At 41.6% G+C, this 17493-nt stretch overlaps 1 protein-coding gene across 4 annotated transcripts in view; it reads right to left on the bottom strand.

Moving 5' to 3' along the window:
* Positions 1–3632: 3632 nt before the first annotated feature.
* The window catches only part of slit1a (slit homolog 1a (Drosophila)), a 90451-nt gene continuing 76590 nt past the window's right edge, over positions 3633–17493 (bottom strand). For 2 of the 4 annotated variants that reach the window (XM_069144710.1, XM_069144709.1), the window contains 13 exons: positions 15087–15158; positions 13358–13521; positions 13144–13268; positions 12947–13041; positions 12728–12867; positions 12208–12301; positions 11925–12062; positions 11574–11802; positions 11346–11476; positions 11057–11211; positions 9777–10065; positions 8965–9176; positions 3633–8829 (listed from right to left, as the gene is read on the bottom strand). In XM_069144710.1, the coding sequence (XP_069000811.1) occupies positions 8591–8829; positions 8965–9176; positions 9777–10065; positions 11057–11211; positions 11346–11476; positions 11574–11802; positions 11925–12062; positions 12208–12301; positions 12728–12867; positions 12947–13041; positions 13144–13268; positions 13358–13521; positions 15087–15158 (2083 nt within the window). In that variant the 3' untranslated portion in view covers positions 3633–8590. Of the gene's footprint in view, positions 8830–8964; positions 9177–9776; positions 10066–11017; positions 11212–11345; positions 11477–11573; positions 11803–11924; positions 12063–12207; positions 12302–12727; positions 12868–12946; positions 13042–13143; positions 13269–13357; positions 13522–15086; positions 15159–17493 lie in introns of all 4 variants that reach the window. The other 2 variants (XM_069144708.1, XM_069144707.1) reach the window with 1 other exon arrangement.

The following is a 17493-nucleotide window of genomic DNA, read 5'->3' on the forward strand; positions in this document are numbered from 1 at the left end:
CTTTTCACCCCGTCTCACCCCCCCCGCACCGCCTGGCCAATCACCGCGTGGACTGGTACCGTTTGGTTCAATTGTCTGATTCGAGCACTGGCCAACAGTGTGATGAGAACCAAACGGGAAGCACTCTGACCCTTAATACGCAACCGCCCAAATATTTGACACCCTTCCTGAGAAGTCGGGAGATGAGGCACCCATGTTGCCGCGGGGCTGTCCCTTCACAGCTAAACGGCCCATTTTTGTGAAATACCTTAATTTCCGCCGATGATGGCATTTCACATGACCGGGACCCGCCTTGAATTGCCATATGGCTCCTGGCTGAGAGTCTTGACCACCACAGGAAGCTCCAACCGTGGGACAGATTGGTAAACAGTTGGCCTCCGTCACCTCGGCCCCGGCAGAAAACAGAGGGTGGATGTGATAATTCGGGAACGCCCGGAGGGAAATTCTTCAAATTTGTCATGAATGTTCACTATGCCTGCGCAATTAACTTGATTTGGTTTTGGTGGTCAAGGTCACTCTGACCTAACGTGGTCAAGGTTCAAGGTCACTGCGAACTCAAGTCCCTCTCATTTGTCACTGACCCATGTCTTTCCCATTTTTGTGAACGCAGTATCTCAGGAACGCCTCAGAGGACCTTCTTCAAATTTGGTAAAAACATTCACTTGGACTCGAGGATGAAGGGAGTAGATTTTGGTGATCGAGGCCATTGTGACCTAATATTAATCTTATCCATCAGTTCCAATCCTGTGAACCTAATATCTTAAAAACGCCTTGAGGGAATTTCTTCACATTTTGCACAAACATTCTCCCAGACTCAAGGATGCACTCATTTGATTTTGGGGGTCAAAGGACAAGGTCACTTTCACTTGGCCTCAACGATGAAGTTAGAACATTTTGGTGATCAAATGTCAGAGGTAATGGTCACTGCGACTTCTAATTTTTCCAATTCTTCTAAATGATCTGAAGGAACAGCTTGAAGGACCTTCTTTAAATATGGCAAAAATATTCACAACGATATAAGGGTGAAGTGAGTAGACTTTGGTTATCGAAGGTCAGATGTCAAGGTCATGGGCATAACCATGTCTTTTTTTGGGGGGGGAGGGTCGTGTCCCGCCCAATACTGAGAAAATGTCAATCTGCCCCCCAATATAGAGTAGAAAACATGTTAAATATATTCTTCTTTTATGAACACTGTCACAGTTTCTATCTCTTGTTATTTGCTGTTTATTAGGGCCCGAGCACCGAATGGTGCGAAAGCACTATTGTTCTTCAAGGAATTCTTCTTCCCTATTATTCTCGTTCCTTAAGATTAATTGCGGCTTTAACATACTCAAAAACTCATTTAACTTGGAACCTGCGTCAGTCGTGGCGTAAATTGACGTATTGCAGTGGTTTCGCAATTGGGCGTGGCCAAATGGCTCACTAGCGCCCCCTAAACTGCACCTAGTTATGCTTTAGTTTGACTTTTTCATATTTTGGACAACATGCTATAGTATGACTTTTTCATATTTTGGACAACATGCTATAGTATGACTTTTTTTTTCATATTTCCGACGACATGCTATAGAATGACTTTTTTTTAAATTATATTTTGGACAACATGCTATAGTATGACTTTTTCATATTTTGGACAACATGCTATAGTATGACTTTTTCATATTTTGGACAGCATGCTATAGTATGACTTTTTCATATTTTGGACGACATGCTATATATAGTATGACTTTTTTATTATATTTTGGACGACATGCTATATATAGTATGACTTTTTTATTATATTTTGGACGACATGCCATATATAGTATGACTGTTTTATTATATTTTGGACGACATGCTATAGTATGACTTTTTTATTATATTTTGGATGACATGCTATAGTATGACTTTTTTATTATATTTTGGACGACGTGCTATAGTATGACTTTTTTATTATATTTTGGACGACATGCTATAGTATGACTTTTTTAATTATATTTTGGACGACATGCTATAGTATGACTTTTTTAATTATATTTTGGATGACATGCTATAGTATGACTGTTTTATTATATTTTGGACGACATGCTATAGTATGACTTTTTTATTATATTTTGGACGACATGCTATAGTATGACTTTTTTATTATATTTTGGACGACATGCTATAGTATGACTTTTTTAATTATATTTTGGATGACATGCTATAGTATGACTTTTTCATATTTTGGACGACATGCTATAGTATGACTGTTTTATTATATTTTGGACGACATGCTATAGTATGACTTTTTCATATTTTGGACGACATGCTATAGAATGACTTTTTTATTATATTTTGGACGACGTGCTATAGTATGACTTTTTTAATTATATTTTGGACGACATGACTGTTTTATTATATTGTTGGAAAAATTACTGAGGCTTGGTTCAAAATCAAACATATCGGACATTTATTCTTGCAAGAAGGAGCAAATACATGCACCCTCAAAGAGAGGTGTCCAGCATTGCTTCCAGATCTCCTCCTCCGGGCAGCTTTTATACAGTGTGACAAATAGTTGACAGTCACCCCCATTCCCTTTGTATCTGCTTTCGTATGGTAATACTGAGTTGATTGTAGGTCACAAGATAAGGACACAGGGGAGCCGTCAATTAGATGCAGAAAGTAAAACAAAAAGGAATCACTTGCAAATAAGAGAAAACAGAAGAGACTTTCCGGAGCCACAATGCAAACAAGAGGAAGAGACAAATCTTTTTTCCATCATATATTTTGGATGACATGCTATAGTATGACTTTTTTTTTCATATTTCGGACGACATGCTATATAGTATGACCTTTTTTTCATATTTCCGACGACATGCTATAGTATGACTTTTTTTCCCCACATTTTGGACTACATTAAGGAAGTATGACTTTTGTGCTATTTCTGACGACATGCTATAAGTATGACTTTCGTTCAAATTATGGCAGGCAACACAATGGTGCAGTTGTCACTGTTGTCATCTCACAGTCTAAAGGTCCAGGGTTTGATTCCCGCCTGGGACTTTCTATGTGGAATTTGCATGTTCCTGCATAAGTAATAACCTAAAAGCAAAATATGGAAGACTAACTTATGCATGTAAAACAAATGACTGACCTTCTGACTGGGAGGCAACGACACCAACCACTGCACCATTGATCGCTCTTCCATAACATGTTTAAAAGTCATATAAGTCAGACAAGCATGCAATAAAGGCAGCAAAATGCTGCAGTTCCAAACCAGCATTGTCATCTCACAATCAGGAAGTTTTGGGTTTGATTGAGGGCCTGGAACGTTGTGTGTGGAGGATTGCATGTTCTTGCTTGAATGTAGTGTTTTACATTATGGAATACATGCATAAGTTAGTCATCCATATTATGGACGACAAACTTTACTTTTAGGTTATTAGTTTTGCAGGAACATGTAAATTCCACTTAGAAAGTCTCAGGTTGGAATCGAACCCAGGACCTTTAGACTGCAAGACAACAACACTGCCAGCTGCACCACTATGCTGGCTTCCATAGCTTCAACGAAAGTCATACTTATAGCATGTCGTCAGAAATAGCACAAAAAAGTCATGCTATAGCATGTCGTTCAAAGTATGACTTTTTTTCAGTTTTTGGACGACATGTATTTTCGACTACATGCTATAGTATGACTTTCGTTCATGTTATGTCTGGCACGTCATCATGCTTGTAGCCGTTATTGTGACAAAAAGTCACACTCCAAGCAAGCACATGCAATCCTCCACACAAAGTTCCAGGCCCCCTATCGAACCCAGATCCTCCTGATTGTGAGATGACAACGCTGGCTTGGAACTCTACCGTTGTGCTGCCCTTATTGCATCGTTTTTTTGACTGATAAATGGTGCACTGGTGCCGCCGAGCCAGAAGGTTCCAGGTTCGATTCCTGCCCTGGAAAGGATGACATTAAGAGCTTAGCTGAAAAGGCAAATTACTATACGATGACATTTTTTTGGACATTTCTGAACCACATGCTATACTGAGACATTTTTTTTCATTTTTCATCACTTTTCGTTCACATTTTGAGCGACATTTTTCAACACATGCTATAGTCAGACATTTTTTTTTATCCCTTTTTGGACATGACATTTTTTGGACATTTTGAACCACATGCTATACTGAGACTGTATGACATTTTTATGATATTTTGGAAGACATACTATAAAATGAGATTTTTATGATATTTTGGACGAGATACTGTAGTATGACATTTACCTGCTTTTTCGGACGACTATATTATATTTTCATGACATTTTTATGACATTTTGGATGACATACTATATGCCATTTTTATGATATATTAGGTGACAATATATCATAATGATAATATGTCATACTATATATCGCATGACATTTTTATTCGATTTTTATTGATACATCTTTTCTTTAGTTTTTTAAATATAGGTGGTCTGGGTACAGACACAACCTCTATAGGATGTTGAAGGTTTTGGGTGAGTGACAGCTCTAAAGAAGCTGCAGAGGAGCGTGTAAGACTGCAGCTCTGCATCCTGGCCTCATATTATGATATTTTCATGCCATCTTTATCACATTTTTGACGAAATACTCCAGTATGAATTTTTTTTTGACATTTTGGATTACATACTATAGTGTGACATTTTTTGGACATTTCTGAACCACATGCAGACATTTTGGACAACATACTGTAGTATGACTTTTTCATGACTTTTTGGACGACATACTAGATTTTGGTGATCAGAGGTCAAGGCCAAAATGATCTCATCCCTCCTGTCCATCTGCTGTGAACGCAATATCTTAAAAATGTCTTGAGGGATTTTCCTCAAATTTTGCACAAACATTCTATTGGACTCAAGGACAAACTCATTCGATTTTGGGCATCAAAAGGTCAAAGTCCCTCTTATTTAGCCTCAACAGTAAAGTTTTTGGTGGTTAAATGCCAAAGGTCACAGTCACTGCGACTTCTATTTTTTCCCATACATGTGAACGCAATATTTCAGAAACAGTTTGAAGGACCTTCTTCAAATAGGGCACTAACAATAACTAAGATTTAAGGATGAAGTGAGTAGATTTTGGTGATCCAAGATCTGAGGTCAAGGTAAATATGACCTCATTGCCGCCATACTTGTCTGTCCCATTCTTGTGAATATGATATCTCAGAAATACTTTGAGGAAGTTGCCTGAAGACTAGAAGACCTGAGGGCAAATTTCTCCCTTGTGCCATAAATCACCAAGCGTGACATTATTTTTAAACTTTTGAGCTTTGAAGTTTTGCCATATAACAAAGAAGACTGATTAAAAGACTAAAAGACAAACACTTTTTTTTTTTTTAAAAGCACACACATTTAAGTTTAATTATTGAAAAGAGTGGGGGTTTGGTAAACATTTTGTCGGTGGCACTACATACATTCAGCATTATTGAGTTTTTCAGTTCAATCCCACCATCAGTCCTGTAACATAAAAGCAAATAGACAGAACCCAACCAGGGACATTTCTTAAGTTTTTGCACCATTTCAATACAACAGAGACATTGTGTTGTTCACAATAACAATTATGTATATAGCTCATAGGATGGAACATCTGTGTTTCTGGTCCTGTGACCAGATAACTGAATTACATCTTAATATAGCACAAGCACCACTAAGATGTCTATCAGGAAGTTGAATGCACCAGTCCAGTAGAGATCAGTGCAGAGGAAGGACAGGAGACATGAAAAGAAAAGTCACATTCGACTAAATATGCACCTTTATGAGGCACACAGCCTAAGTATTACAGTGACTGTTCATCAGTATCCTTTATGAGATCTTCTTTAATGTTATTGTACACCACTGGGATCACATCAACAGCATGTAAAACAAAGTTAACATGGGTAGCAATATGAATAGGAGCTCTGTGATGTGACATTGTACCGAGCTGAGATCTGGGTCTGCAGCCTTTCACACTATAAAGAGACTTTTAACATTTAGATCAGCAAAATGGATAAACACAATCCCAATCTGTAGGGAGAACAATGCCTTACGCCATCCTGATGGACTGTCACTTATTCAACAGGATGTGATTTCTATATCTTACATTGGAAACTAAATAACAGCTAAAAGTTACCACTTCATGAATAAGCATAGGTCATATTTATCTATACACATTTATACATTCAGGTATGACTGTTCACGGTAATTGGCACCATTTCTTCTTTTTTTTTTTTGTATGGAGAGCCAGTCAGAGCTGACAGACACTGAAAATGTCCAGACCTTACTTGTTTCTTATCTGTCAGTAGTAGGCATGTAATGCCTCACACAGTTGCCTATTCAAAGAGATATAGGATGATATATCTTAACATGATCATTGTCCACAGAGGCAACTTCATCCTGTTTCTTCTGGCTTGACAGCAGCTTATGATCAGTTGAGCTTGACTACTTTCACACTGTTGAACTTAAAAAAAAAAAATAATAAAAAAAAAAATTCGGTCTGTGGCGAACATCTTTTAAATTCAAATGACAGAAATGCGACCCAGCACTTCATAAAAACGAACATGAAAACAATCAGAAACCTTTGAGTGTGGTATGTTAATTACAAGGTGAATTTGAGGGGGACTGAACTCTTCAGCCCCTGCAGCAAATGAGGAATGTCTGAGCCTGACAGGATAAAAAAAACAAAATAAAAAAAACAAAAACAAAACAACACTGTCGTAACTCGCCATTACGTGATGTTACAAATACCTTACAGATTTTTATGCTATTTTGTTAATTATTTTACCTTTTTTAAATATTTTTTGACATTTTTGAAAGTATTTGAATGCCAGTAACATTTATGCTTTTCACTTTCTACAGGAAAACGCCTTTAGATAAAATAAATAAAACCAAGCACTGACTCTCATGAATTAGATGTAATATTCACATGGAAGACAACATATACAATATTAAACATATTTCTAGGCCAATACTGCCTCTGCCACTATACAACAAGGCCAACCAGCTGCTGCATTTTTGGCCAATTAACGTAATTAATTACCTTGTTGGAGCAAGAGAGCTCAACAAATAAAAACACCTAGGGAACCAAATGAATGACTTTCCACCAGTCCCAAAGCTTCCAGAAACAGACTTACTCTTTAACATAGAAAAATACTATACCAAAATGAAATACAAATATATATATATATTAGAATCTGTTAGGCATTTCTATATAAAGGGTTGTAGGGGAGGGTTGGGGCAGCTAAAGGAGTTAGGTTACATCATGAGACAAAATATAACAAAATATAACAAAACAAATCAATATGAGAAATTAGACAGAACAAAACAAAACTCAGAAGATGATTCTGCAACCTTTTGTTTTGTAATAAGATTTATAATGATATTAAGAAGCTCTACATATTTGTTGGCAAACTTCTCCACACATGCAACAGTTTGCACAAGTTTAATACTGCAGGCATCAAAAGGAGCAGGGTTTATTGACCTCCTGCTCAAAGGGTGGTGGGATTATGCGAATTATCCTAACCCTGAAGCAATACGTGCTGGGGGCTGATAACCGCTGGGCACTGCCAGCGCCGGATTGGTTTGCTGGACAAAGAGAATAGAACAGTTGCATCACACAAGCCCTCTCAACGTTGTGTCAAGACTGTGTGTACATGTGTGTATGCCATGCGTGTGTGATCGTGTACTTCAGAGACGTGTATGACTGTTGTTTTCAGTGCTGCTAGTCAGTGCAGTCTCTATTTTCATGGGAGTTTCTATGTTAACGGTACCTCACAGCAAACAACTGTGACACCAGACCACCTAAACCTCGAAGCCACGACATCTGCACTGGATTATGTGCCGCTCTAATCCTACATTTTCCCTCTTTCTGTTCACTTCTATATGTGCATGTGTGGATGGATGACTGTATCCTGGCAGAGAAAGTGCTACACCAAACCAACAACAACTTCAACTCAACCCAAACCATATCCAGTGCAGTCCAGGTAACCCAGCCAAGCTCAACTCAAGATAGCTTTGCCAAGTCAAACGGTCCAGCTCTCTTCTTATCCCTGTTTTCTTCCTTTTTTTTGTCTTTCTCCTCTTTTTCGTCTTCTTCTTTCTCTGCTGTTCTGAACCAGGCTGAACCCCACTGTCCTCACTGCCTCCGCGAATTGAAGATGGTAGATGGTGGCGTGGCTGTCAGAGGCCTCACAGATGGATGGGGAATTCTCACTGGGTAATTTGGATTGGAGGGATGCCTCACATTTGAAATCTCCGGACCCCTTGGAACAATGTTGCAGGTACAATGGTTTTGTTGCTGTTGTTGTCACTTCCACATTGTTGCTCATGATGTTGGTTTCTCTGTGTTACTGTAGGTCACACACCCTTGGAAGGGGAGGAAATGTCCTATTTTACAAACATTGTTGTCCATAATATATAGATAGAGGTTTTATATATATTCTTTATAATCTCTCTCTTTCTTTCTTTCTTTCTTTCCCTCCCTCGCTTTCCTCCAGTCCTCTCTCTCTCTCTCTCTCTCTCTCTCTCTCTCTCTCTCTCTCTCTCTCTTCCTTATTTCTTTCCTTCCTTCCTTCCTTTCTTTCCATATGCTGCTCTGCGGCAGCGGCAGGAAATATGTGTGAATGGTGCTACATGCAGCCCATGCAGCCGCACTTGATGGTCTTTTCCACTTCCTCGCTGAAGGAGGTTCCGTCGCTGCATTCAAAGGTGTATTTCCGGCGTTTCATTCTCTGGCTGGCGCAGCAGGCCCCTGTGTCGCAGGCTCCAGTGCAATCCACCCAAGAGACCATGCGTGTTGTCTGGCAGATGGTGTATCCTCGCTGTACCTGATAGAAGTCTCGCACAGGTTCCCCTCGGCATTCTGACTCTAAAAGACAGGGAGAACACCCAAAAGCATTATTTTTGATAACTTAATGATATCCCTCTTTTTTTTTTTTTTTTTTTTTTTTTTTTTTTTTAAAGTATTTTCCCTTGGGATTACAGATTGATAAAGCAAACCAACCAGCGTCACAAAGTTCCCCGGTGTAGCCACTTTCACAGTGACAGTATGCATCTCCTGTGTCTGAGATCTGGCAGCGACCGTGTTTACAGGACAGGCGGCGGCAGGGGTTAAACAGCTCCCCCTGTTGGTTACATAGGGCACCGCGGTAACCCTCTGTACACTCACAGCGATATGACTGAGTGTCCAGTGGGATGCACTTTCCATGGACGCACCTACAAAAGACACAATATTTTTGCATTAAATGTCAAGCTCAAAAAATACATCAAATTGATTTATCATGAGCGGTATCGTTGATATGCAGCATTGATCCCCGATGGTCAGTAGTGAAAAGTAACTCAGTGCATTCAATCAAGTACTGTAGCCTACTAGAATAGCATTGTGTAGAAGTTGTACTTTACCTGCTTATTTCGATTTTATGCTACGTTATACCAATACTGATAATACTAAAATACTGTACTTTTTATGTCGCTACTTTGTCTGGCAGTTATGTAATCGTAACTAGTTATTTTTTCAGATCAATACTTTTAAAATAGAAATACATAAAGTTGCCCAATCTTTTGTCTGTGACCTTTACAAAAAAACAGTGTGTTGTTGAGGTCTATGAGCCACCAGAGAAACATTTCCTTAAGGGAGATAATACAAAAGAATTTGTGTACTAGAACTTATTTTCTTTCCTTCCCTGTTAAATATCTTGTGACACCTTCAGCAATTGTCTGAATCTTAGGTTAGGAACCTCTGAACCAAGGTACCTAAGTGTATATAAAGTGGTTAAAACTGAAGCCACCTCTAGCCCATCCCATTTGTTAACATACTTGCTGCCCTGGCAGGGGTTGCTAGCAGGCTGGTCACAGTGCGCTCCGCTCCAGCCTGGCTGGCAGTGGCACACTGGTCCCTGGACCCCATCAGGTTGGCAGATGCCATGTACACAGTAGATCTTCTTGCAGGGCTCGCAGCCCGGTACCACGCCCGGCTTCATCTGGGTCTTCGTAAAGTCCTGGAGCTCGTTGTTGATGTACAGGTTCTGGATGCAGCCGTGGAAACTGGAGCCGTTCTGGATCTGCCAGAGACGGAAAGCACTCGAGTGTATGTCCACTGGCATGCCTGGAAGAGGAGAGAAGAAAGAGATTTATACGTGTGAAGGTGAGCACACTGGGTCACAGACAGACAGCTAACAAAGGGCTGGTATGAGTGTAATGGAGAAAGGCAGTTTCAAACACGAGTGTCTCAACAGTGCATGTACAGTTGGTCAAATTGATACATGCAACTGTTTTTAAAACTGAATTTTGCATGACTTTTTCATATTTGCACCAAAGGACATGTCATCCTTGAAACAGAGGACAGCAAAAGGTAAAGAGGAATGGAAAAATGTCCCCTTTAGTCTTCTATGAATGAAGAACATTACAGCACAACACGACACGACCACACCACAGCAGTGAAACAAACTGGACACAATCTAAGCCACTCCTGAACAAACTGTCACAACAACCCAGAAACTGGTGCTACATTACAAAAAATTTAAATCCTTTAAAAAAAAGAAAAAAAGAAAAGAAAAAAAAGAAGGTTTTATGAGATACATTTTCACATTTTGAGTTTCAGATTCTGTGAATGTCAAGAGTGGCTAAATTACACATCACCAACAGTTGCATCTGAAGCAAATACAAAACAAAGACTGTGTTTGGTAGTTTTTATGGTATTGTCACTAGAGGGCGTGGTTTACACACTGTAAAAAGTGCTGGCATGACGTGACTATAAAGTAATGTATTGCATGTTCACTATTATGATCTGGTATTTTTAAGTGTTATGTTTTATTCTTGACAAATATGTGCATACGACCTTTTTTTTGTGTGCACATTTTTGTGTTGTGTGTTAATGTATGGCCCCTAGCAAACACAGTCATGACTGAAGGTGGGGATGGTGTGGGTGGACGATAGGGTTTGAGTGGAGGTAGGATGGGGTTGAAGGGTTGCATGGTTGAGGGGAGGGAGTGGTTGCGGTGGTGACAAAGCGAGGGGGGAAGGGTGGTGATTGACAGTAGTGTAGTAGTTAAGAGTGCCTGCAGAGGAGGGAGGTGTGTTCTGGAGAGGGCCCCTACCCCCCACGTATAGTGGAGCCTCCCCGTTGAGGGGCCGCACCGCCCCAAAGCTGTCCATTGTGGTAGGGAGACCCCCGTCAATGGATAGGTTCACCATCTGGTCAAAGGTCACCAGCTCCACTGTGTGGAACTGACCATCGTTGATAGTCTCAGTACTGGCAAAGGACAACACAGATTGGACAAAATATACAGTCACTAGAGATAATAATAATAAAAAAATAAAAAAAAATGTTGCATTTTCATTAGGAATCAGCCAACAGTGAGAGTAAACATGCACATGGCACCTTACCTGTAAATGGCATGTCCTGGCTGGCTGCCAGGGTCATAGCTGACCTTGACGTGACCCTGATAGAGCTCCACTGCAATATGATCATTGTCTCCATTGTACAGCAGGATACCATTGTCCTCAGCTGTTGACACCTACAAGTAGATCATTTTTGCATTGGGTGTTTGAATTCTTTAGGTTTCAGGGGGGAAGTGTCAACAACACAGAAATCAGAGCTGACTCTTTGAATACCTGCAGGGTGATGTTAGCTTGAGGCCAGTTCTTGAGGTCAGAGAGTAATAGGTAGGAGTCTCTGTCGATGAAGTTGACGCTGACCAGCTTCTCACAGCGCGGGCCCCCAAACTCCGGAGGACACTGGCAAAGGGCGCGCCCACCTCGCTCCACACACGGGGCGTTGTTCTGGCAGTCTGCCAGCTCACACAGAGACAGCAGAGATGGGGGAACTTCACACAACTGACCACTGCAGAAAGAAAGACAGCGAGGGATTTGTTTTGGGAGGATGATGCAAGTAAAGCAGACAAAAGTAAGTAAAAATGCTATGGTATGGCTTTTGCACTTTTGATACTATATTTGTCTTCTAACCTGTATCCTTCAGGGCAGATGCAGGAATATCCATTTAGCTCATCCACACACTGAGCTCCATTCTGACAGCGATGCTCCTTGCAGTCATTATAGTCTACGCTGCAGTCATCACCAACATAACCAGGAGAGCAAACGCACCTGCAATAAACAAACACAAGGCTGAAATTCATCTTAACACACACACAACTAATTTAAATTTTTTTTTTTTTTTTTTTTTTAATTTTTTTTTATTGTATAGTAAGTTACGTTTTTGCTGGTTATGCTTCTGGCAGTAAACACTTACTTGGGTCCAGAGGAGGTGATGAGGCAGGTAGACTGATGTTGGCAGGGGCTCCGTCCAGGGGCGCACACATCCTCCATTTCTTCGCACATCTCCCCTAAACAGAAACACAATATTAACAGGCATTAACTGCTGTACAAAACAGAGCAAAAATGTGTCAACAATAGAAACACTACAAAGTCACACATCATTTATTACTACAGGATGAAGACTTTCATTTCTCAATCCAGGTTAAATAATTATCAGTCAGACATGAAACACGTAATGAAGTAGATTGCAGCGCACGTATTAAGAGAAAGCTTGAAGGAAATTATTTCTATACTTCAAGTGGGCAAAGCAAACACAACAATTAGTACAGAACAGAAAATAATGTAATATTAACTTCCAAATTTTCTGACTTAAAAAAAAAAAAGTTCATTTCTTTGCTCATATCAAGTAATTTATTATTTTAAGGGACATTTTTTTGTTTGTCATACCAGAAAAATTGCAGTGCACTTGCTTATATGCTACAGTATCCACTGACCTGTGTAGTAGGGGGGACAAAAACAAGTGTAGTTGTTGACTCCATTGATGCAGGTGGCACCGTTCTCGCAGTCGTTGTCTTCGCAGTCATCAATGTTGGTTTGGCAAGTCGGGCCCTCGAAGCCCAGTGGACATGTGCAACTGTGAAAACATACGCACTCATCATGGCAAGTTCCTTATTTGGTAAGGAAGATTTCACTCCTATGCACTGATTTCAAACCTGTATTCTCCCTCATCCTTGTTCATTTGGCAGGTTCCTCCGTTAGCACAGGGGTTACTCACACAAGCATTCAGACCTGTCTCACAGTTCTTGCCCTGAGACGGAGAACAGAAATGATATTCATTGGTTGGCTTGCAACACACTGAGGTACACTTAAGTGGATATTCACAAGTCGGTGGCGGCATTGTGTCACTGACCTTGAATCCTGGAGGACAGCTGCACCTGTAGATCTCCACCAGGTCACTGGCACAGATGCCTTGGTTCAGACAGGGACTGGACAGACATGGGTTACACTTGGTCAGCACTGCAGTGTCCACATCACCTGGGGAAAAGCAAGAGCGATACGAATGACTTGTATGTAGATTCTAGTGCTGCTTACATTTTTGTTCAGTGTCCCACACAATAACTCACCTGCACATTCAAATTTCTTTGCAGGTGTGGTGAGGAGCAGTTTGCCCTCCATGCCCAGCGGGCCAGCACAGCGGGCGATGCCGGGCTCTTTGTATCCGGTCTTCACCCAGTCAGACAGCCAGCGCAGGCGACAGTCACAGTACAAGGGGTTGGCACCGATTGCCCTGATAATGCAGAGAAAAATGAACCAGTCAGTGGTTTGATAATGTAGAATGGTTGTTATACTTTTCAACCTGTTTTTCTCAAGCAGGAACCACAACCTCAATTAAGTGATAACAGTGTTTATTGATTATGATATTGTAAGTGATGGGTAGATAAGGGGCAATTGAGTAAGACACTGCAGTTTGGGGAAGGCTTCATTGTGGATCTACTGCGGCTCTTGGGCCTCGCAGATCCCCTTGGTACCAATGAGGGTGACAGATGGAGAAAGAGGGACAACAGGTAGGGCACAAAAGATGAGAACGGACAGGTGTGCAGGATAGGTAGGCTTTCATAGGCATATGTCCAGAAAGGGAGTGTTTGAGGCGATGTCATGCTCCTGAAAGTCAGATAAAATGATCTTCAGTAGTTGAAGTCTGGCTACATCCCGGCAGTATACTCTATCACCAGCAGGTGTCTCTACATACTTAGACAAAACAAACTGCCAAACTCAACTTAGTGCACTATACAAATAAATCACTGAAACACCAAGAATAAAACTGCTTTAAAGTTTAATGCTCAATGCCACTTTATGCCATACATCATCTGGAGGAAGGGCTTCTCAATTATAAGCCAAGGTGCGAACAGAAGGCACTCTTAACCACTTCTGTCACGGTGGTCGTGAATCAATGCAGCTCTGTCCTCCCGCTGGATGCACAAACAGTCCTGAATCGATGCCGTTCCATTACGGCGGAACACAGGCTCATCTTTCAGGCCGGGCCAATAGCTGACACCTGACATCTGCTAACATGAAAGCCACTTGACTGTGACTGTGGATCAATGGGTCGCCTCCATCCCTCCCTTCACCCCGTTTACATGCAGCTTTGACTCCTGTTCGGCTCTCCACAAAATGTCTTTGCTTAGGTCTCTCTATCCTCCCTGCTTCCTCCCCAGTTCTGACACTGATAGGTCTATTGACCAGTGATTGTCAAGGGATGATGTAAATATTGAGGGTGGATGGCAGAGGGCACACTGCAAAGACCTTTTTGACTAGCTTTACACATGTCCACAAGTCCGAGCACAACCACACAACGGCTACACAGCACACACCCGACACACACGACATTACAGACATAAATAAACAAACGGTAAAGCCCACAGACCGTGGAGAATCTGTGTGTGTGTGTGTATGTGTGTGTGTGTGTGTGTGTGTGTGTGTATGCATTAGTGAATGTGTGCGTTTCAGAGATGTCACAGGGGGATGAGACAGTGCAGGGGTCTGTGTGTTGCTTTAACCGCAGGCTGATTAAAGGAGTGCCCGACTCTTACGGAGCCAACCGAAGAGAACAACAGACAGGCCACTGTGAGCTGCACTCTCCGGCTGCCTGACCAGACGCCCCCTGTACCTGACAGTTTGTTTGTTTGTGTGTGTGTGTGTGTGTGTGTGTGTGTGTGTGTGTGTGTGTGTGTGTGCGTGCGTGCGTGCGTGCTTGTGTCTACATGTGAGTACACCTCATAAACTCAGTCGTAGGTACTGATGGTATCACACACGCTGCCACAGAGGCATGCAGCTGTGTGGCACTATACTTACAAATGGGAAAGTGACGCCACGTCATGGAAGATGCCATCAGGAAGCTCTGAAATTTCGTTGCCATGGAGAGACCTACAGAATGATGAAGAAGGGAGAAGACAAAATGAGAAAAATTATAAGAACATATTTTATCACGGCGCACGTTTTTACAAATTTTAGATCATGATGGACCATGAATTGAATGGTCGATTGAAAGAAAATTAACTGGCAAATATTGATTGATTGATCAGCTGAGTCACAAAAAACAAAACAAAATGATATAAATAATTTCCTATTGGGAAACTGATCTACATTTTTAACCAAATATACAAAACAATACATCAAGAAAATAATTGTCTCTACATTTAGTTGTCACAATCAGAAAAATCAGGAAAATGTAGAGGAATATTTCACTTTTGTGTTGTCATTGTAAATGAGTGGTGGGTGCTTTGTATTTCTGGTAGAGCCTTGTGCAGCTGGCAAAGATATAACAGGCTCTGTAAGCCTGGAAAAAACTGGTGTCAAGTTTCTATGTGCGTCTGGCTTGCAGGGCCAACAAGGGTACAGAGCAAAGGGGGTAACACTGTTGCACCACATGAAGGACAGTGAAAAACACGGGTGTAAGCGTGTGTTTGCAGATTAACAGGGATATTTATGTGCTTGCATATTTGGGCACGTGCATTTACCGCATAATAGTCGTGCGCATGGACACTCGTTTGTATCGCCTGTTACTTTGCTCTCTGACCACTTCCTAGGGTGACAAGCCTTACATGGCTCAATGGCTTGATGATTGATGGCTGCCGTAATCCGCCAGGTCATTACCACCTCAAACCCTCAGTTGACCGCAAGCTAATCACAGCTCAGTCCACAGTAACAATGCATGACACATCTGCTCTGTATGCCTGGATGAAGAGAACTGATGTATAAACAGACTTTGAAAACATAACTTCCTTCTTTGTTTGATGTATCAATTACCGCTAAGCTGTGGACGAGTCAGAGGAAAGAACAAAGACAGCGAAGCTGGTCAGCGTTGAGTCCAAAAAGGGAAATATGCAATGTAACCCATCTGAGACAACACATTAATTGGCCTGTGTGCCGTGAATGCTTATTAGTGAGGAGCGAGTAGGTGGTTTGTGGTAGTCGGAGGACACTGAGAGTGTGAAGCCAGCAGCAGTGTGCCAGCCAGGCAGGGAAAAGGAGCCATGGAGTCTCCAGGAAGAAATCTGATCTGTTTTCCTAAGAACATTCTCTACTTTCCTTTTCTACGCCTGTATATCATTATGTCAGTCCATATTATCGATGCCAACTTATCTGCTTGGCTCAGTTCTCAGAATGAAATTGATTGACAAAATAATGCCTCATGACTATGTATGGTGTGCACAGGCTTCACTGAACTGGTTCAAACTTTTCACACAGACTTGTTCACCTGCATGCAGCCAGTTATTGATGTCTTGTGATTATGCGAGTGCTTTGAGCTGCATGTCTTTGCTTTAGCTCTTTACTCGTGGCACCGCTGATTTCGTTTTGCCGCAGGCTTTAATTTCTTTTCTGTTCTTTTTCTTTATCGCGCTCTTTCATATCACATTCTTTTCTCACAGGTTGCCAGTCAAACCCTTGCGGGGCCACGCCCTGGCGCTGTCTCAGCTCACTCACCCCACACCTAATACCCAGCAGGCCAATTAGCAGCTTATTAATCTGCAGCTCAAACCACAGCCATTTTACACACACGCACACACACACACACACACACACACACACACACACACTTTCACCACCACACCACTTACAATCACACCACAGCCTTGCCAGGCTCAAACCCCTGGTCTGTTTGAAGAACTGAGCGTTAATGATTCTTCTCCTCTTTACTGCTGTGTAAAGCCAAAGGTGCAGCTTTATAAAGGCTTTGGCACCTCGGTGTGTGTGTGAGCACACACGAGTGTGTCCCGCTTGTAGCCGTCTTTGGCATCACATTGCAGTTTGAGATGAAGCTTCCAACTTTGAACTTTGAACCCTTTGTTGAGTTTTAAAGTCGAAACTATTAAATGGAGCTCATTGTCGCTTCAGATTTGTTGCAGCCCCAGAGCCTTGCTTAGTCAAGAAAAAAATACCATGGCACCAACAGACATTTAATGGGAGGCTTATGATTGATCACACCAGCAGTAAAGACATCAAAGTTTTCTGCTTCACTTGGACTCCCGTCTGACTGAGACAATAAGGTAGTCCAGACAGTCTGTGCGTATATACTTCTAAGCATGTATGGTGTGTGTGTGTGTGTGTGTGTGTGTGTGTGTGTGTGTGTGTGTGTATGTGTGTGTTGGGGGGGTGGGTGGCATTGGGGAGGGCCTCACATTGGGTCTAGCGCACTTGCACAGGGAAGGTGGCGTGAGTGAGTAAGAGCAGAAATAACGGACGCAGCTTCATTAGAGAT

The sequence above is a fragment of the Embiotoca jacksoni genome, unplaced genomic scaffold (genome assembly GCF_022577435.1).
Source record: "Embiotoca jacksoni isolate LCO1_2020_lvr unplaced genomic scaffold, fEmbJac1.0.p SCAF_12, whole genome shotgun sequence".
In the NCBI taxonomy this organism is placed as follows: Eukaryota; Metazoa; Chordata; class Actinopteri; family Embiotocidae; genus Embiotoca; species Embiotoca jacksoni.